The sequence below is a fragment of the Melospiza georgiana genome, chromosome Z (genome assembly GCF_028018845.1).
Source record: "Melospiza georgiana isolate bMelGeo1 chromosome Z, bMelGeo1.pri, whole genome shotgun sequence".
NCBI classification, from domain to species: Eukaryota; Metazoa; Chordata; class Aves; order Passeriformes; family Passerellidae; genus Melospiza; species Melospiza georgiana.
In genome coordinates this window covers 42,239,522-42,261,826 of record NC_080465.1, presented here as the reverse complement: position 1 = coordinate 42,261,826, position 22,305 = coordinate 42,239,522, and the positions used below count along the sequence as shown (strand labels likewise).

The following is a 22,305-nucleotide window of genomic DNA, read 5'->3' as shown; positions in this document are numbered from 1 at the left end:
AGGATCTAATTGAGCTAGCTAAAACAGGCCAGTACCTGAAGCACCAACAGCATTATTAGTATCCATTTCAGGAGGCCTGGTGGAAATCAGCCAAATGTATTAGAGGGGTGGGATATTCTGCCAGAAAATTAGTAGCTGAACAGATGAAAAACCACATGCTATGGTTTCTAGAGCTTCCTCTACATGCCAACACCTGTTTGCTTTTCTGCCAGTGTGGAAGATCAGTCCTTACAGAAACTGCCACCTAGAAATGAATCCCTTTTGCTACAGCTCAGATTTTAATTTAAACAGGCAAATAGAGGAATGTGAGGGTACGAGGGTAAACCTTTTCAGTACCTCAACAATTTGCCTGTTTTGCTGCTTGCTGGACTACTTTGTCAGGGGTTTGAAGCCCAGCAGAAAAATGCTGAAGAACACTCCCCACTTGGGCAGAAGCATTACAACATCCCTCAGCTTAGTCACTGCCAGCATAATTGCACACCTGGAGGAGCCATCTTTGAAGAAAGCCAGGCCAGGACACACCCAGGAACACACTGTACAAGGCACCACTCTGGTCTGGCAGAAAGGGAAGCAACCTTGAAGGTTAGAGCACATGTGCCTAGTTGAAGAATAGCAATTATGCAAATGCCTTTTCCATCAATAAGCCCCACTGCTCTACCTTATCACATGGCTTTTCTGTGTACTGTTACCCAGGGAACATTTTTAGTTAGCACTGATTGCCCAAATCTGAGACAAGATTTCTTGTACAGAGCATACCATCCACTGTTCATGCATACAGCAACACTCAGAGCTTATTATACAAAATAAATTCTTTGAAAACCTTCTGGCCAGGCCCACCAAAAAAAGCCCCTCGCCTCTCATGTAATTTTCTCTGAAGCATAGTCATTTGAGGCCACGTTGTCCCTGAAGACTGTCTCTATTGGCTATTCCTAAAGTTAGAAACCAGGAAAGGCTCTCACAGCTACAGCATGCATTCATGCTTTTTTAAAGAAAAAAGTAAAGAGGAAAGGAGTTGAGGTCCACAAATGGACTAGACTAGTTCTGCAGCCAATAACCAAGCTACTGACTTCTAGTTTTGAAACCCGGCATGCAAATTGCAAAACATATTTTACATTGCTCACAGTCCTGTAACAAAAGCCACTATTTTTTTTCTTCTCGAGCCAAACAGAAGAACTAAGTTACTCTCCAGATTACTGTTAATGCTTTTCACACATCACATTATCATCTTCCCTTTATCAAGAGGTAACTCTTTCAGAAAAAGTACTCTTCACCATGGCTAATTAATCTGAAACAGGCTAACATTTAAGGTATAAAGTCAAATTTGTCTTCTGTCTGAAGCTGACCTCACAATATAGCCTTTAAGGTGCATCACAAAAGCAATCAGCCTGGATTTCAAAGCATTGAATACAGTACCAGAGACAAAACAGCCATGCCCAAATGCAGTATGAAATGACAGCAGATCAACCAAAGGTTAACTTCCTAGCAAAGAGGTTTCCAGTCAAAAGCAGCAACACATGCACTGCAAATTTAGATCCCCTTTAACTATATATTTTTTACTTCTGTTGTGTGGCATTCTTAACAGACTAAGAATAGGTTAGATTTAGATAACATGTGTCTAAAAGTGAGAAAATTTTTTCCCTGCAATGTGAAAAATATTCCTCTGTCTTAATTCTACAAGGATGGTCATTGCTCCCAAATGAGAATTAATACTGCACTGATAAATATTTGTTCAAGCCATCAAGTTTTCAGTTTGTTGCTGCTGTGATTGCCGTAGCTCAAATCTCATCTCAATAGGAGTTCATATATACTCAATAAGAGTACATCCAACGGAGCACAGATTGGTGACTTGGCTATTGTGACACTGAGAAGAAAGATTATGAGTGTAAAATGCAACACATATGGTTTCAGTTTGAGAAACCTTATTTATGTGCAAGAAATGGCGGACTCAATTATCTTAACATAATTAAATGGTGATGGTAAAGAGTATTAAAACAGTTACTCACTAAGCTTGTGAGCCTCAGCTTCCGCATTGGCAACACTAACTTCTTTCTGTATTTCACTTTTGTCGAGCATATTTGGAATGCCTGCTATCTAACAGATCAGAAAAACAAGGTTTGATTATGCTTTTGTTTTATGGGAGGTAAGGGATAAAGTCTGGTGATGGTACACGGGAATTTGATTGTACTATCACCTGTGCATCAAATACAAGACTCAGTAAACACAGCATTAATCGTCTCCTATGATTTTCATCTTACTTAAATTAATGGATTTTCTCCTTAAAACCTAATTGGCGCTTCATTTTAATGTTAATGATTCAATATTACTTTTATTTGTACTCAAGTTATAACTCACTTTGGAAACAAAATATTAGGGCTGCATGTTATGCCTTAAATTTTCTTCTTATATCCTAGTTAGTAAATACTCAGAAGGATACCATGCTCTTTAGAGCAAATGCAGCTCTTTGGTGTTGATTAATACATGAATTATTCCCAAATCTTTATAAAACTTTTCATAACTGATGCAGAAAGGCAGAGTAAAGACAATTTCTCTCTGGATTAAAACCAGCTAAAAAAGTGCAAACTGACATATAGTACCTGTTCAATTAGATTACCTGCATTTTCTGTTCTTTAGAATCACACAATTGCAATAGGTACCATGAGGAATTTTGCGGCAGAACTTCAAGTAGGCTCAGAGCAGGGCGGTTCAAGCCTGCCATCAGTGCCCCTTCATCTTGCCGGTCAATAGCCTCATTCACTTGGACTAAAGCTATGTGAACTGAAAGGAAAACAATGCCTATAAACAGCAAATACAGCTTTCCTAGGGAAAAGAAGTCCATTGCTGTCAGCAACTCACTTTTTGTAAAAGCCAGCTAGGGTGGCAATCTTTATCTAGCAGAGAATTACCTCTTTCATGTCCAATCCTACAAAGGGAGTCTGGCTCTATGTGAGCCTGGGTGGAAGCAGTTCAACCACAGCTAAGCAAAAGTCTATGAATTAATTTTGGGTCTATATAGAAGAGGGGGTCAAAATTTACAGTATACTGCACACAAAAAGAACATAAAGAAACAGAGCAGGCAATAAATGATTTGATTCTGAACTGAGGAATCTTTACAGCAAAAACCACAAACAGAAATTAGCCCCTCCCCCCGCAAAGATTAGTAGAGAAGGAATAGCATGACAAAAACAGTTGTGGACAGATATTAGCCACTTGTGCATATTTTACAAGTTTCCAAAGAAATATTTTGTTTGTTCAGGTGGACTCCAGTTGCGTTCTGCTGGAATCTGGGAGATGACATATTTTGTGCACACTTCCACGAGGATCCAGAATAGCTTACTGTTTATTTTATTGATATTGCCTTGAATCTCAGCTTGTGTCAGCAATTCCTCGTAGACATCTCTCTCTTCATCAGAAATTGTGCCATTCTAAGAAAACAAAATTGTTGTTAGTTCACACAAAACAGTTTGCAGAGAGAAAAGCTATTAGCCAAAGTCATTAAAACTGCATCAGCTGAAGCATTTGCTGAATGCATTTCTAAAGCAATTTGTTGACTAAGTGAACTGAGGAAATTGGCACTTTGTCATAGAGACCATTAGCTCTCAGGTAAAAGAACACAGCAAATAATTTCGCATTAAATATCTGTGGCAGAGGTTATACTTTATACTCAAAGAAGGGTATTATTGTGTTTACAACTTTTTGAGCAGTAGATTTGTTTTTCCTAAAGCAATTAATGGAAGAAAACTAGGTTTTTTCACTATCTAGTCTTCTGGTATATTTAGCCTTTGGGCAAAGTTAAGCTGCATCATACTCACAGTAATCATATTCTTATAAAATTGGCTTTTAGCTTATTTCATTACCATTATTTCTCTTGGTTATCTTAAAGGTGGAGGTTTCTTCCCAATTGTAATAATTTTAAAAATTAAGTTAATTTTTAGAGCAATAATAATGCTATAGCATGACCAGAAACATGAAGAAACACATGTACTAGGAGTACCAATAAAACACCACTACCTTGAGTCTTGCATTTGATTCTTTCTTCCTTTTAGCATCAAAGAGCTCATTCTGATAGTCCTGCGCCAGTTCCTCATCCACGTTGAGCAACATTGCATTTGGATTCCTCAGGGTCACGATGGTTTGCTCGGCTATTCCCTTCTCCACAGCTTCGTTGATTGCTATTACAGCTGCATGCACTAAAATTGAAAGCACAGTCCTAAATTTCAGGAAGCAAAAAAAGTCAAAGCTGTCACTGTTTCTTCTGATTTATTTGAAAGGAGTGTTGGATTTATGTTCAATAATTTACAGATTTGAACATTCCACACTATTTTTCCTTTAGACTGCAGAACTTTGTGTTTACTCAAAGGTGGCACATTGCTGTCTGTTCCATGTTCACCCTTCCCCCAAACAGGGGGGTGTTGGTTTCAGCTGGGGTAGAGTTAATTTTCCTCACAGTGGCTGCTATGGGGCTCTATGGATTTGTGCTGAACGCAGAGTTGATAATACAGAGATGTTTTTGTCATTGCTGAGCAGGGCTTGCCCAGAGCCAAGGCCTTTTCTGCTTTTGGTGCAGCCACACTGGGAGTGACTGGGGGTGCTTGGCAGGCTGGGAGGAGACAGAGCCAGGACAGATGACCCAAACTGACCAAAGGGATATTCCAGACCATGTGGCACCAAGCTCAGAGTATAAAGTGGGGAGGAGAAGAGGAAGACATTTGCAGTAATGGAGTGTGTCTTCCCAAGTCACTATCACATGTGATGGGGCCCGGCTCTCCTGGAGATGGCTGAACACTTGCCTGCTCATGGGAAGCACTGAATTAATTCTTTGGTTTGTTTTGCTTGTGTGTGTGGCCTTTGCATTTCCTATCAAACTGTCTTTTTCTTAGCCCATGAGTTCTCCAGCTTTTACCCTTCTGATCTTGGCTGGGGAGTGAGTGTGGGACTTTGTGGGGCTTGGCTGCTGGCTGAGGTTAAACCATGATATGGTTAATATTTTACTGACAGAAAATAAAACATTATTTATATTTTATCATTCAAGCAGTATTTTATTTAGAAGGTAATTACATGTAGGAATTGAAAATATTTTTGGTAGTTTTTATCTTAAAGCTGTGTGGCTCCATATACCAGTACTGTCTAAACTGAGTATACCTGAGAGATGCTGCACAAGAATAAGGAAATTGAAGCTCTGTTAAACTTATCCTCTGGAAAAACACATTTAAGACCCTTCCCTCACAGGCAGGATGCAGCACTGCACATCACATTTGAGCCTCCCTGAGATGGATCTTTGCACATCAAGATCTCCATGACCCCCTTGGCACATGAGACACTCTGATGTAATGGTCCCTCCTCCTGTCACTTGCAAAGCCACAAGACAGCAGAGCTCAAACAGAGGCAAAAAACATCCAGCAGGCTTTGCAGGGTCCTCAAAACACAGGAAAAAGGGAAAAGAGTGCCATCACAGACACTGATCAGCTTAAATGTTAAGCCTTTCCTTTGAGAAATGAAAAACATCTACTAAACAAATAGTTGACTCCAAGAATTTAAGTCACAAAATCTCACGCTTTTTCACACAGTAAATTTGCGTGAGTGTACAAATTCAAAACCACTTATAGCTGAATTAGATGTAGAGTAGTAGCTAACATACCCCTCCCAGTTACTCCCTGAACACATTTGGCTCTAAGATCAGTCTGTATGAAGGACTTGCACTAGAGCTGCACTTTATATCTGGGCCTTCATGCCACAAAGAGACCCCAGTGCCTGTCTGGTGGCACATTAATCTCAAATATTTTACAGACTTTACTATACAAAATGGAAAATTTCTGAAAACTGTGTATCTAGATCATATCCCAAAGGAGGAACACTGCAGCTCCCCATTTATCAGCACAGCAGCTTGCATAGGATTTACTTACATACCACCAAGGAGATGTGCGAAGGGAAAACACAATGACTGTCTTTCCTTACTTTGTCAATACTTACTTTCTACTTGGCCCTGCATTGTGCTGCTAAAGTGGAGAAAAGCATGCAGTAAAAAGAGCTTATTTGGATTAAGTTTAACTGTAGGTCTAAATATCTGAGTCCTAAAGACTTTAATTTCTCTCACTTTATGAAGGAAAGCAGAGATGCTTCAAATTTGAGGTTTTAAGAAAAAAAAAAGACTGTACAAATTTGGGGAAGATGATCAGACAAAAGATCATATCACTGAACACTCAACAGGGGCAAATGAAGGATGAAGTGAAGCTATACACGCTCAGAGATGGCAGCTACTGGAACTTGCATAGCTGTTGGTGGATAATCCATTGCCTAGCGCTGACTTAGCAGCTAGTATGGTGGAGGAGATACAAGCAGAGAAGCACACTGGTTTCATTTGTCACTGAACTTTGTGAAAAGACAAAGTTCACATTGAACAGGAGGAAAAGGTTTTTCATCGGGGCGGCAGTAATCACTGGAACAGGCTCTCCAGGGAAACGGTCACGGCATCAAACCTGACAGAGTCCAAGGAGCATCCAGACAATGCTCTTAGCTGTATGGTTTAGTTTCAGGTAATCCTGTGCAGATCAGAAACTTGGACTCAATTGTCCACGAGTCCCTCCCTGCTTGAGGCATTCTGTGATTCTGTGTAAATCCAAATCCACTCCAGGGACTAAGAAAACTGTCCTTAGACACATATATGACCCAAACATCAGTAACCTAAATGGAACTAGCAAAAAACAGTCAAAAGATACGTTCAAGATTAGGAGAGAATCAAACAGATGTTGGTAGATGTGAACCACCTACCAGAAGAAACAATGAGAAGCCTGACTGGACTTGAAAGAGCAGGCTGGAAGCTTGGAATAAGAGAGAGGTTTCCTTGCAGAATGAGCTCTCTGTGAAAGCACCTCAACTTATTCTTCCCATGCTGATTTATACTATTGCTGGCAGCAGAGCAGGAGTCATCAGCAGTTGTTCCACTTTTCTATCTCCTTTTGCATACTCCACTTAGGAAGAAGGATGGTAGACCCCTTCCTCTGGCAGGATCTCCATTATCCAGCCTCCCTAGTGCGTGAGGGTTCCCATAGCAGATGTTTCCTGTCATGGGGCAGAGCATGTTATCTACAGCACAATCCTTGCTCAGAGGGACTGAACCAGCATCAGGAAACCCTGCTTTTCTAAGATTGAAAACACTTCACAAGTTCAAGGAAGCCCTCTACACTATAATAAGGCTTTCAGTGAAGGATGTTTCATCTTCAGGGGAGGAAGCCCTTTCATCTTCAGTGGAGGGAGCGCCCTGAAAAAGTGCTTGGTAGTCACTAAATATCTAAAAAACTGCTAAAAAACTTCTGCCACTTTAAAAAGCAGCATTTTAATATCTAGCTTTGGTGAAGCATGCACACATTAAGCAGGTTTCAAAATATACAACACAGACAATGTGAATCAACATCAAGTGTGTTTTAAGTTAGGCTCTGAAAATTTCAGCACACTAAGTAATATCATGAATCAGCTTGCCACTTTGCAGGAGTGAATAAAGTAGCAAAGACAACCCTTCTGTTCCTCAGTTTACTCTTCTGAAAAGACTAGGATCTTAAAATAACTAGAGCTCAAGTGTTGATTTAAGGGAATGCACTTGATTTCATATAATTTAAACTCAAGCAATTTTTTTTGGTAATGTATCACTTCATTTCACACACAAAAAAGTGATATAGAGAAAAACACCAAGACTTACACATGAATAGGCATGAGCAGCAGGAAAAAGTCTGTTTTTGAATGGAAGCTGCTCAAGATAGGCTCAAAAGAGCCCTAATTGTCCAGCAGAGCCTACCCTCCAGCAGGGTTCTGCCACGCAGTGGGTCACACCTCGTGGTCAGACAGACTGAGAGCTGCTCAGGGAGGCAAGTTCCAAACATACAACACCATATGTGAGAGAGTTCTCTGTCTGGAACAGTGACTTGTCCTCACAGCAACCTGCTTGGGTGTTGTAGGAAAACTGCAAAAGGCAAAAAATAAAAAGAGGAGGCACAGAGAAGGCACCATGTTCATATGGTGCAGAGGCACTCACAGAGGCCGATTCATTATTCTAGAGGAGTGCTACCTACCAGAAAACATTAAACATAAAAAACAAAATCATCAAAATATTGCGAGAAATCTTTGCTTTTGGTAGCACTTCCAATGGGTCAATGGAGATACCAAAAAACCTCAGACCGCAAATTTTGAAGAGGCCTTGTAACAATGAAGCAATGTGGTAGTGAAAAGTTGTTTGCTTTCCTTTCCATCTCGTAAGAGGTGGCAACTAAGTGAATGAGAGCATAGAAAACGTGAGCATTCTGTCAAAGCATTTGGTAGAGAACAGGAGTCACACTTACAGGCAGCTTCATCCACTGATAATTCACTGGCCAGAATCCCACCAATTTTACTGAAAGATGGCATCTGGATACCATATTTCTCTAGCTCCTTTCGCATGTTGCTGATTTCTTCCTCTATTCAGACCAAAAAAACAAAAAGGAAATATTGTCAGAACAGAAGCATACCAATTTCACTGTGAATATCCATAACGAAAAATTTTTTTCTGAAAGTGCTTCTGACCAGGGCTTCTGAGCAGTTTTCCTCCCCTTTTGAAGGACTCTTAAGACATGACAAGCATTCAATGAAAACTCCCTCCCTCCTGTGCAGCCTCCCGCCTGTTTAATTTGTAACAGTGTTTATAACAATGTTGTCAGAGGAGAGAGGCCATAATAGAAAATATGTACAATGTTAGCAGATTTTCAGTGTAAAAAAACCATTTAATATATGATTTGATAAGCAATTTTTTACCTGTGAAGTCTACTTTTCCCAGAAGGTCCTGGATCTGTGGAGCTAGTCCTAGTTTGAAGAGATATAAACTGCAAAGAAGAAAATTAGGCTTTAAAGTTCTGCATGTAGTTGAGAAGTTTGCTTTTTGTACAAGAGAAAAGCACTTTTATGGAAGTTTGTCCTTTAACCCTTGACTTGCATGTGGCAATACAGAATAAATTGACACTTCAGTTTTCTTTATGCTGTATTTTTTAAGTATTACAGAAAGAGAAATCTTTTATTTCCAAGAAGCACCTCTGAGAGAGAGGCACTGTCTGTGTATCTCACGTCACAGGGGATGTATAAACAAGAAGAACCCCTCAGTGAAAGATAGGTAAAGATACACAAAAGCTAGTGCTGGGGGAAAATCAAGATCTGAAAGCATTTTAGCACAGCTTCTATCTTTGGATCTATGTTCTAGTTTAACTTGCATTAATTACATCCTTGTAATGACTAACAGAAGAAGACATAAATCACTGATACCCTTCTTACTAAGGGTACAGGAACAATGACCTGTAAGCCCACCCAACACCATCTCAATATATTTGTGTCATTAGCTATTTTACTCTTGGAAAATGAAGAAGCTTGATTTAATGTACTATCCAAGAATACTTTCAATTCAATATAGCATGAAAAATACCTTCACTCATTCCTAGAGCTCTGGGATGATATTGGAAATAAAACAGCTGAATACATACATATTTTGTCAGTAGCTTCGAAACACAAGGCATGTACTTATCTACATAGGACTGATGTTTCTATAATTTATCAGTGAAATTCAATAAACAAGTGAGTTAAGCAAGAAAGAATGAAAAAAGATAGCTTGTAAAAATCTATGCTACTTAAATAACACGTTCTTCCAAAAGGATTGTTTTTCACCTCTTTTGAAACTTACTTCACCCCAACATCATTCATTGCAAATGTGCTTTGTGTTTTAGGGGTTTTGTTTCTAGAGAAGCATATATTCCTTATGTGTTTTGTTGTAGAGGGGATTTTTTGCTACTAGCAAATTATGGGATGGCATTTCAAAGCATGTAGTTTGTAGCTGTTGTATGTATTTAGGAGCACATGGAGTCCTCATTTATCTTCCATGCTGCCACAGCTACTCCTCTGTCCTGCCCCCATCTGGATGAACACAACAAAGGATCTCAGGTAGGTCAATCTGCCTTTACAGTTTCTCAAAACCATGGCTGATACCATTCTTATATTTCAAATCTGGCTAAAATGTAAATTAGATGTTTCGGGGGGAAGAAAAAGCACATAGACTTTAGAAGGCTATAGTTTGGAACCAGGTTCCTCTGCTACCCAGGTCTGCCTTCCAGTCTTTCTGAATGAAGAAAGATTTTGCTCCAAGTTTGAGACAGGGACACAATCCTGTCTGAAATGCTGGGCGCTGTACAAACAGTTATGGAAATCAGCAGCTGATGGTGCTGACTCTTTTTTGGGTCACCACAATAAAAATATACAAGAAAAGAGTGCTATGAACATTAAAGAATATTTCTTTTGCTGTTCAGCACTTCCAGAAGGATGTTGAGCCATGTGTGGTATTTCCTATACTCCTTTGTTTGGATAAACTTATTAACCACCAGATGGTGCTGAAAATGTTCTTCAAGTCTTGCAGAGAACACAAAGACACTTCCCTGAATTAACCTATAATTTCACTTGAAACAGCTTGCTTAATGCTTTTGTTGTGTAGCTTGAACCTCAGAAAACACACAAAGTCAAAAGCAGGGATCCCCGTGGTTAAGAAAACTGAATTCATCAGGAGCAAGGGGAAAACAAAGGAGAAAGAGGAGTTCCTAGGTGAAACTCCTTTCAATAGAAAGCATCACCCACACAGAACTGCATCTCATATCAGGCAGATGTTCCCAGGATTTGTTTTATGATTAGCTCATGTATAACATGCTGTGAAAAATAGATATGAAAATAGCATGTTTTTTCTTTTATAGCATGCTTGTTATTCTGCTGCTTCCTAGGAAAACAATACTTTGAAGCAGTCCAGCTTCTAGAGAGATAGTTTCTGTAGATATAGCACTGATCTTCTCAAAAAGATAATTTGAAAACTAAATTTTTTGGTGAAAAAATATCTCCAAGCACTGCTATTTATGAAGAAGAATCACTTAACATCTTAATTTAAATGAAGCTGTTCTTAACATCATTTAGTGCACGAATAAACACAAGTCTGCTTTCAGCAAAAAAATGGTGTAAGAAATGGAATCCATGCCTTTGTATTTTTCAGGTCAGAAGCAGAAGTTCTAGTTCTACCACTAATTTTTCCTGGCCTTTAGCCCAGTCAATACTTCACGTATTGATGTTTCAGTGAGAGAAAAGCATGAGGTTATTACATTCAACAGGAATATAATAAGAAATTGTTTGCTAAGTAGCTCCTTCCTGGCCAGAGCACTGTTGTATTTGACAGGTCAAGTCATCCCACATGCTTTAAGTGCAATGGTCTTAATTTCAGTCTTGAATCAGGACATATCCTAAAACTATATTTAAACCATCATGCTTAGAGTACCCATCTATCTTCAGGCCTTCTAGCAGCAAAAGATCAGCAAAACAATAAACAGCCAATGACTTTTCCTGCAAAATACTATTATTTCAGATGTCAAATATAGGTTTCGGATACAGCTCAGCATTCCTCTATGCCAATCCACCTGGGAGCACTGATGGCCAAGCAAAGCATGCTGTGCTTAATTCTCTTCTTTCCCAAACAGCTTCCAATGTAGCTTGTGTGACATTGTGTGACTGAGATTGAAATTTGATTTGAAACATTAAAGTGAAGGACTTCTGGCATGCATTTTACCATTTAAGGTATGGAAACAAAGCTCAGTCATTGCTTCTTCTGTTCTTACATCCTGCACAGGATACAGGCACAGGGGCCTACAATCTCATGGGAAAGCATAATAAATAAAAGCATTCCCCTTCAGTATGGTATGACACATTTGATATAAAGTCCATTTCTGAAATAATAGCCCTAAAAAAAACCCCAAAAACATAGTAAGTACATAGATACAGAGCTGGAGCTTTGTGTTGATATGCATCAAGAAAAAGTAATTTAAACAGGACAAACTTGGAAGTGAAAACTGAGACAACACAGACTAATTCTGGTACTGCATAAATCCTGGGGCATGCCAAGATGGAGAAAGGAAAATTTTTACCATAGGTCAATCCACTGTAAACCTCAGTTCAGGATAAGAGGTATTGCCATTGCAATGATAAAGCAGATATTAAGAAAATATTTGATGGAGCTGTTGTTTACATAGCATTCAAATCCATCCAAATAATGTCCTATATACATGAGAGAGCAAATATTAAAATTAAATGTATTCTTGCACCTCCTGCAAAACATTTGAGCTGGCCCATAACACAGCTGGGGAGAGGGGGGCACACAGCCCCTGAGTCAGCTCTGACCTGGCTTGGTTGTAGCCCCACATATTCTCTTTAGGAAATCACTTCAAGCTTGCACAGGACACCTGCTGTCAGAACAGACTGCACTACCGAGTTACAGGCAAGAACACTCTCAAATAGTCCTGGTATCATTTCCCAGTTAATAGTACGCCAAGTACAATAATTTCAAGGGGCAACTCTTGTCAAAGATGGCAAAAATATACTGGGCTGTCAAGTATGAACACCTGACACGTTAAGCAAATACAGTGAGCATTACAGTAAACAGTAAGTCCTGTTTACTGGGAGTGAGTGCACATCCCAGACTGCAAGAGTTGGCACATCATTTCAAGGATTAACCCTAAAGAAGCTTCAATAAAGCATGTATTGAATAGTTTCTGCCTTACAGCCCTGGAGCAGCTGATGCGCCTTTGAACAACATTAGAAACAGAGAAAAAATTTTGGAGTGCAAGTTAATTCTGTTCTTTGAAATATTAAAGTGCCCAAAATATTTAAAGGGAAAGGTCTCTATGTGCAAGAAATTAACTAGAAAAGGCATAGGAGGGTGGAGCTGTCTGTCAAAAACACTGCCCCTCACAGCAGAGACAGCACAGGGCATATGTTTTTGTGCTAAACATAAAGGAAATCCTTAAGGCAGAGCACAAAAACACTTTAATCACTACTTTCAATGGTGTAGTCAAGGCCTCTCTGATTTTACATTGAAAGTCAAGTTGCTCAGAATTTTGAAGTCTTTGAGAATGTATCATTTTGACATTAATTACCACAGAATACAATAATTAGTTGCTTCAGTTGTGGGACAGAAATACGTCAGTTCATCATTATTTTCACTCTGATCAGCCTGTCTGCTCCATGGTTTTACTAATGTTTTGCTAAGTTTCTCTTAAGTTGTTTGATTTCTGTTGAAGTATGTGTTTTGAAATTGTGTGTTAATTTTGCAAGGGGGTGTACTATTGAGAGAGGGATGTATGTGCTAAATTCAGTAGTCCTTAATTTCTGTTTTGAAAGTTATTTGTCCAATAGACCTGACAAAATTCAACTTTCATCTCCAACTTATAACTAATGAACTTGAAAATTCAGACAGATTTTGATACACTGGTTATGCTGAAACCATTTCAAGACTGACACTCCAAACTTTGGCAGTTACTCTGACTTTTATAGGTGTCAGCAGTTACCTTAGAGCGTGAATGCAGTATATCATCCTAGGGATGTTTTTCCGATCATAGACATCCGTAGTCTCTGGATAAAAGATCTAAAAAGCAAAGAGCACACACTTAAAAGAGAAGAGTTATGACTGAGCAGAAACATTTACTCTGCAGAACCATACCTTAAATTTACAGAATTTCATCTGTCACTTTTATACAGCCATGAGTCACATCTCTTCTGATGTTATTTTAACTTAATCAGTAGTTTTCATAAAGAGCAGCTAAATAAAGCATAAAAGCTACTTAATAAGAGGGGAAAAAAGGAAGATGAGCAGGCAGCATTTCAACAAGATTTTTAGAAAATGTTCTTTGGCATAAGCCCAGCCAGTAGTGCTTGTCCTCTACAGACACGCAAAATCTGGAATGCAGTTACAATTTGCAAAGCCTCATTACAAACCAAACCTATCAAGTATGGTTTAAAAATGCATAATTCTAATTGCCAGCACCCTTAATTTTGTGAATACATCATTTGCAAAGGAAGATATTTAGAGAGACGAATATTAAGCAATTTAGCCAAGAAGTCACATCATAAGTTCCAGTTCTGGTTCTACCACTAATTTGTTCCTGGCCTTGGTCCCAGTCACTAAACACTGTTTCTCCACAGAAATATAATAAAAAGACTTAGTTAACCGTGAGAGTTGGCAGCATGCTTCTAGCCCCGGCTGGTCACTCAGGGCTGCACTGTCCCATGGTTAATAGGACCAGACTGAGTAAGTCAGGAGCACAGTGCCCTCTTCATCATTTGCTCAAAACAGCTTTGTGAGCGAGAATTGGGAAAGCTTTTGGCCATGATCATCCTTTGCGATAGAAACACAATCTTTCAGAGGAGAGTTGGCAGGGTGGAAATCAGCCAGCTGAACAGAGGGCTGAAGGACTCAACTGGAAAAAAAACGCCTGACCTGGAAAGGGCAGGACACCTTCCCGCCTCTCTGGCATTTCTGACGGCAGTCATGAGTGCCCTTTTTGTTATGGGCACCTGCAGAGAGTTTGCCTACAGCAGCTGACCCTTGGTCCATTCAGCCCTTCAAGGAGCTGCCTGAGCATCCCGGCTGTGCCTGACCACAGAGCCTCAGGCTGCACTCAGGCTGTGGGCACCCAGGCACCCTGGGCTGGGGAACTGCTCACCTCGGCCTGTGTGTGGCTGCCAGAACGCACTAACAAGCAGCATAGGTGTTTGCACACAGCCCTTTCTTAAAGGATTTTCATCCAAAACAGACTCACTGGTGCCCAGAAACAGCAGCAGAGGGGGGAGATGACAAGTGAAGACCCGCAAGGAGGAAGGTAAATATAAGAGGTGACCCAAGAAAGCAGCTGGAGGAAGAAGAGCAGCAGCACAGTCACGCAGATGCATTGAAGGGCAAGAACAGTCTGGAAACAGGGTAGAAGCAGAGAAACAGTCTGGCACGTACAGTAAGAGGAGGAGGCAGCAAGAGGCACGATGCGAAGAGGTAACCTAAAGGAAGCAAATATTTAAGTTTTCTGTTTTAAACCATGTTCCTTCTAGGCCCCCCTCCAGAGACTGCATTAGCAGTAAGATATCAAGTGTTTGAGCTAGCTCAAGCACTGCTCGTGTCCCTGCCTCAGCCCACACACACTCAGCACCAACAAAGCACTGACACTCCCATTGCTTTCCACATTACCTTCTCCTCAGATTTGTTTTTTGAATTACCCCTTCCCTGTAGACTTACTATAAGGAACTGTTTATGGTCAAGCAAATGAAAGGGGATCTCAGTGACCGAATGATTTGAGTCAATGATTTTTTTAAAATTTCCTTGCTGAAATTTAAAGGCTTACCTTAGGCAGACCAATGGACTCCATTGCTCTTAACCACTGCACAGTGTTGTCAGTGTGTCGAAAATGAAGGCCAGATCTCTATTGGAAACATAGAAAATTATGAAAGTCACATTAATAAAATTCTCTATTTATTGATCCTCCTGTTGTTTCCCAGTTTCATATCCCAAAGCCAAGTTCACAGAATTTTCCCTTATTTGAACCCAGAGACCAAAGTGTAACAGCTTCATTTTGCTAATGAAGCATCCTAACACATAAACAGCTCCACGCTGAGTTCAGCGGATTCTTTCATGTTACATAAGCCACATTTGTACGCATCAGGGTGGACTGCGATTGAAGTAGAAATTTGTACAGTCCTTCAGTATTCTTTGGGAGTAGAGGTCGGATGTCAAAGACAAGAAACCAAAACACAGAAGTTGTAACACTGCTTAGCACTACCATGAAGAAGAGATAAGGAAATCTTGAAAGTCTTCAGTTCTACCTGAATACCTGACCTGACCCTCCCTAAAGCCTATACAAGCAGCATAAGAATACAGTGGGAATGTATTTTTTATTTTATTTTCAATATTAACTTTTAGGGTAAAGGGAAAAAGGAATCTCTCAAGTTTTTGAGATTTTCAAGAGAAATATTTAAATGTAACTGGAATTCTTAACAATGAATTTTTTCTGCCCCCTCTACATATTGAGATAATGCATTCTGTAGTGAGACTACTGTGCGTGAATGTACGTATCTTTGTATTATCAGGGTTCTTGGAGTTAGCAAAAGCCTGCACAGGGAACAAGCTAAGCTCAGTTACTGGTGGCTTGGTTTTGGCTTTGTGTTGTTAAAGTTGATAAAACAAACACAGAGATCAAATGCAGTGAATTTCAACATACAAAATGAAGAAAGTTTGAAATAGTTGTCAAATTGCTTTTGACTTCTATTCCTAATGAGAAATAACTTTATCAGTTGAAAAGCTCATGATTTCCATAGAGCCAGAAGTGTAATTTGTGCAGCTTTAAAAACTTGAAACAACACCAAAACATTTTTTCTAAGGGTAGAATATTTCTAACTTATCATGCAGGCTTCCTGCAGCTGTACATCTTCTATCTAGTCCCTACAGCCTTCAAAAAAAGATACAGAAAGCTTGCCAGCCATGCTTGGGAATCTTTAAGAGCTTGAAGACAAACTTTGCTGGGTTTTGTCGACCTGGTGAGAGAACTGAGAAAGTTATTACCTTGTAGCGTGCCTGCTCCACATCATAGATCTTTTTGTCTGACACCACATTAGGTGCAAAGAATTTTGCAAGCTTGGCAAGGTAAACACCATTTCTTAAGCCTTCTTCCAGTTCCGTAGTTGGGGGCAGCTCTTCATCCAAGCAGACCTCCATCCATCTACAGAGACATTTGAGAAACATTGTTATTTGGGTTTTAATATGAGTTACAGATTTTGCCTACAGATATCACACTTTAAATGTCACCACCACAATGTTATTATAACAGAAAAGGACAAGGGCTAAGGAGAAAATTCTCACATTCATTCACATGGCATATCAAAATGATTATTAGAGGATCCTATCTGTGATTCTAAGCCATCAATGCAAACAGCATGCTCTGAAGTATTCACACCCCAGGGAGTCTAACTCAAATATTTTGAACAGTACTAGGCTTTTGAATTAACAGTAATTAAAGCTGAAAACTAGAAGAAAATATGGAGTGTATTAATGGCATTTGCATTCCAAAAAACCTCTGTGATTTCTATGCCAGTGCTGAGCCTCATGAGCAGTCAAAAGAGAGCAGAGTCAAAGAGAGCAGAGTTCTGGGCCAGGCAGGCTCCTGCAGCCAATGTGCTGTGCAACACAACCTCAGTACAGAGCATTGCTGCAGATTATCCTCCTCCTCCTGCACGGGAGCTCTCCACTCTCACCCATGAAATGCAGTACTGGTGCTGGAGGGATGAGTGAGGGTGCTGTGGAAAAGCCCAAGGTAATTTACACACTTGAGGTCTGCCTGGCAGTAAGCAGGTTGAAACATGGCTTCTTGTTAGTGACAGTGACTGAACCCTCTGAGGTCGGAGGATTAACTAAACTCTGAGTTTAACTAAACTAGTTATGTGTTTGAGACTTAAGATGTGATAGACATACTGCCAGAGAGAGAACAGTATTAATTGAATACATAACCAGTTCAGAAGGCGAATAACAGACATGTAACCATATTATCCAGCATGTTTATATTGAGTAGCCAAGAAAAATTGCTTCCAAGGCATTTCCAAGAAAGATTAGTCTCTTAATCACTGAACCAGAAGTTCCTTACATTGGTGGTCTAAGTGCTTGGCCCTGTGATATTATTCTTATTTCCAGCAGCTAAATCACATTACAAGAGCTTTAAATATGCTTAGTTCTTCACAGTGTTGTTTTTTATTTGCTTAGTCAAACTCTCATGCTTTTAGGACATTAATATCAATACAAATAAGAAAGCTGAAGGACAAGAACTAAGTTGAAGACGTTAGTTCACTTTGCCTACTGTCACTAAGGCAGCATCACTGTAAGTGGGACAGCATTACAAAGCTAACATCACCTCCATAGGAGTGACTTCAGAAACCAGAAATCTTGGAGCCAGGTTAGAAATGAGCCAGTTTTCACTCCGCCATGTAGAAGAAGAAAGCTCACTACATCATTTTGTTTTACACTAAAACTCTAGACAAATGTTCTACTCCATTCCACTTTTGGACGTCTTACAGGACATACAAAAGTTGTTTCACTGAAGCACAGACTACCCAAATAGCTCTTTAGGAAAACAACACCCATAAATCCAACACAATATCACACAGAACTGCACTAAGCAAGTGTCATTAGGAGAACTGTATTCTGCAGTAAAAAAGCTGCTTTAGTGAGGAGAATTATATTCCTGATGAGTTTCCCAGCTTTATCCTGCACTACATGTTTGCGTGTTATGGAACCATGCCAAGGGTCCCAAAACAGCATTTTAGAAACTAAACAGATTTATACACTAAAGCATCATACTTGGCATCTCCAAAGAAGACAAGGAAGAATACACATAGGTGTACTTCTAGGCAAATATGATTTTTATCTGCGTTAGTTACCTTTTGCTGTAGAATTTATTTCCTAGAATGTGACTTCTAGAAAAAGAATTGTAGAGGTAAGCATCAGAAGCTTGCTGAACCACAGCGGGTATTCACTATGAGCCACAGCTGACTCTGCTGCTCAATGGACCATCTCCAGAGATATGAACTGTGTGCTCAGAGCAGCATTTTGTACCTTACACTGGATTCTTTGCACTTCTAATTCTCAGTTTTCTTGTGAAAGGGTTTTTATAACACCTTAAGTTCAGGGCACCAACAAGGTACTGCACTGGAACTGTTTTTGAAGAAGATGCACACATGTGCCCACATGGAATTTCTTTTCTCCCTTACAGTACAAAAATTTACTACTTTTATATAAAACTGAGCCGTTCCCTGAGCTCTAAATGAGATGCTAATCCAAAGTGAAAGCTACTCCTCATCTTGCCAAACCTCTTGTAATTCAACAACAGTAAAATTGTTGTGGGTTTTTCTCCAGCACAGTGATAAGCCTTTAAAATTAATCTGGAACCCTCCTGTTCTAGTTAGGCAGGCTACTGTGTCTAACACATAAATGCAGTAGCCTGAGGAACAACCAGGAAAACAGTATGAGGATGCAAAGAAAGCAGAAAGAAGAAAAAAGGTAACACAGAATACAATTATCAAACAAACAAATCCAGATAAATATACAAGGGAATAAATATCTTTTGAGAATGAGAATGTTAGTAACTGAGTGGAAAAAAAAGAGGGGAAAAACTAGACAGAACTAAGTGGAGAAGGCTTGAAAGATGCAAACTTTCTTTTCAACTTATGGCCAAAAATCTCTAAGTTACATCTACTCTAGAAAAAATTAGGGGTCTGCAATAGGGCAACTAACAGCATTTGGTAATCAGTGTCCAAGACTGAGAACACAGCTCTATCTGTATTACATGTAAGATATGTTTTACCAATGCCTGGAAGTTGCAGAACTCAGCTACAACAAGATCTACTGTGAAAGGATTTACTGTGTTTTGCACATGTTTAACCGGAGGAAGGAAAAACCTCAGGATTTTAATTAAATCCTGCTGGCATACAAACAACTTTGTAACTTAGTTATGCAAACAGCTGGAAGGTGCTATAAGTATTCCAAACAGAATAGGTGCCATAAGCTATTCCGAAGAATAAAGTGCTATTCCAAGAGAAGAGTCTTCTCTTGTCCAGGCTGAACAACCCCAACTCTCTCAGCCTGTCTCCACAGAAGAGGTGTTCCAGCCCCCTGATCAATTTTGCAACTCTCCCCTGGGACCTGCTGGACTAGATCACATCTTTCCTGTGCTGGGAGCCCAGAGCTGATGCAGCCCTGCAGGTGGGGTCTCAGCAGAGCAGAGCAGAGGGGCAGAATCCCCTCCCTGCCCTGCTGCCCATCCTGCTCTGGATGCAGCCCAGGACACGTGTGGCTCTCTGGGCTGGCAGTGCCCATGGCTGGGGCATGGTGAACTTTCTGTCAACCAGCATATCTGTAGTACTTTTCTCCCCAAAACTTCTTGCAATAACAGAAGTTTTGTTCCCTTTACACTGATTCAGTTAAAAGGCAATTGTGGTTTTAAACAGAAAGAACATTACTTCCAACCTTGTGAGGTTCTGCTTTTTAAGACATAGTTTGGTGAGTTTATGAAGGTTATTATATGACATGGTAGAGTCAGCAGGAGCAGACTGCACTGAGAAAACCAGAAATGCTTCTACTTTCATTTCATTAAGTGAAATCGAGAATATCCACATGACAGAAAGGATTTATAGATACCTTTGGAGCAATTTATTTTGCTTCAATGCTAAAGAAGGAGCATTGCTTTTGGCTCACCTACTGTTTTCCTGAGCACACAGAACTGTAGCATCAGCATCACCTTTAAATCTGTTGCAGAAACTGTTGCCCAAAAAAAGTAGTTAATATTGTTGATACACATGATGAGGGGTCTATAACTCAATCTTAGTCTTAGTATGTTTTCCTTCAGTATGAAGCTTGTAGAATAAGGCTGTTATAGCTATCAAATACGCACAGGCATTTCTACCATCCCTTTTAAACAATATAATCCCATAACTTTTAACAACTTCAAGTTAAAGACTGAGGTAGGCCATGAAAAATTTACAAACTGGTGAACATGATGGTTTATTTGGTCTCTCATTTAAGCTAAACCCAAACCTGACTCCATAGTGGATAGACAAAAGTCAGCTTCAGGGAGCAGAGTAAAGCATATAGCATCACTGAAGTTCGGGGTAGTACTATCTAAAATTGAAAATAATTCAAACAGGCCTACAGAGTTACCCATGCCAGTTATAGTCCTACTGTCTGGATAAAACATGCATAAGCAGGTGTTTTCCTAAAGACAGATTCTTGGGAATGCATAAGTAGAGCCCACTTTGATTTTTGTAATACTGCAGTACTTGCCAACACAGAAACAAAGGATTTGCCTTAGACAAAAGCAAATCTAGATCTGATAAATGAAAATATATCTCCAAAACTTCAGTTCCAATACATAGTAGTAGAGAGTCAGCCAGGCATGAGTATTGCGTGAGTATTTGCTTTGCTCAGTTCTGTTTTAACTCTTGACAATCCATAGCAGAGCTGTTCAGCAGTGAATTTCTGGCAGGAAAACGTGTGACAACTTCAATGCCAGACTCACGAGCAACAAAGAGCATGCCACTGACCAGGAGATCCAGTTTCCACATTTGGCTATGTAAGAGAACAGATTGCTCAGAGAAGTTGTTGAGTCTCCCCCACTGGAAATACTCAAGAACTGGCTGGACTCAATACTATGCAACTGCTCTTGGACGACCCTGCACAAGCAGGGAAGTTGGGCCATGACTGACTGTGGTCCCTCCCAACTTTAACCATTCTGCCATTGTGTGAAAGCAGCAGCAGTAGAATTATCTCGGACTGCATTTTAAAACAAAACCCCCTTGCTGAATCTCATTCAAGGCAAGGCCAAGGGAACTGAAAGCAACAGTGCTGCACTATGAACTTAACCAGTTATGAAGTTGTCACTGACAGTCTGTGTGGTCAGCAAAGCAGACACACAGGTCAAGAGACTGGAAATGCTGGAGTCAATGTTCAGCAGAGAAGAGAGGATACATTGCACAACCCACCCAAAGCCCATCACATTCAGCACAAAATCACGCAGTAAAATTTATACTTTTGCTGCCCTGCCCTTTCAGATTTTTGTGGTAAGACGTGGATCCAAGGGCACCAGGTTTGTACCCTGTGGGAAGCAAACCTTCAAAGAAGAAAATATGGGACTTCAGAGCCAAAGCTCAGAGCTTTGCTGCATGCTGCTGTGGAAAAGGTATAGTGAAGACAAGATAAATGTAAGTTACGACTCATTTATTACCTCCATTGCTCACAACCACAGCCTTTCAACCTAGTTCAGCACAAGTGAAACAGACCGCTGACCTAGAGAGTACAATGCAGCCAACTTGTTCCAAAGAAAAATATCTTTTTTCTAGAAAATAATAGTAACAACAATCAGACCCAAAGCAAAATGTTAGACTCTAGCTTTAAATGTCTGTGAAGTGGTGGAAGTGGTTTAAGTCAAAAGTTTTACTTGGAGATATGTAAAAATATAGAACTATCTGAAGCACATGAACTCATAATTTAAAATTCCACACTATTATGTCTCTAGTTTCTGACTCTACAGATTTGTTAAAAAATCTCTGCTCCTAAATTTCCATTTCCTTAAAAAAAATATAAATTTCTTTTAGTTGCCAACATTCCCTTAAATATTATTTGTTTTATAAAGGATGGTGGCAGCAGCCAAAGCAACCCAGGTGTGTTCCTTGGCTGAGTAGGGGGGTGGTAGTACTGCTGATTTGTTTATAATGAAAACCTTTATGTTTACTTTGGAATTTGTTCTCATTATACTGCAAGCTTTAGTATGATACCTCTCCTAAACCAGAAAACTTAGGAAAAGGTTATTTCACAAACAGCCACAGGCTACTTCCAGGGGAAAAGCAGGCAAAACTTCCAGCCATTCCAGGAAAATAGATACATCAAATTTGAATACCATCACAGAAAAAGCTATT

General features: G+C 39.8%; 1 protein-coding gene across 1 annotated transcript in view; it reads right to left on the bottom strand.

The window, feature by feature from the left end:
• Positions 1 to 22,305, bottom strand: part of IQGAP2 (IQ motif containing GTPase activating protein 2) — a 123,347-nt gene that overhangs the window by 42,799 nt on the left and 58,243 nt on the right. The window contains exons 3-11 of the mRNA XM_058044307.1: positions 16,412 to 16,568; positions 15,198 to 15,275; positions 13,374 to 13,450; positions 8,776 to 8,843; positions 8,328 to 8,441; positions 4,009 to 4,187; positions 3,335 to 3,422; positions 2,612 to 2,775; positions 2,004 to 2,091 (exon numbers count right to left, since the gene is read on the bottom strand). Coding sequence (XP_057900290.1) covers positions 2,004 to 2,091; positions 2,612 to 2,775; positions 3,335 to 3,422; positions 4,009 to 4,187; positions 8,328 to 8,441; positions 8,776 to 8,843; positions 13,374 to 13,450; positions 15,198 to 15,275; positions 16,412 to 16,568 — 1,013 coding nt within the window. The remainder of the gene's footprint in view (positions 1 to 2,003; positions 2,092 to 2,611; positions 2,776 to 3,334; positions 3,423 to 4,008; positions 4,188 to 8,327; positions 8,442 to 8,775; positions 8,844 to 13,373; positions 13,451 to 15,197; positions 15,276 to 16,411; positions 16,569 to 22,305) is intronic.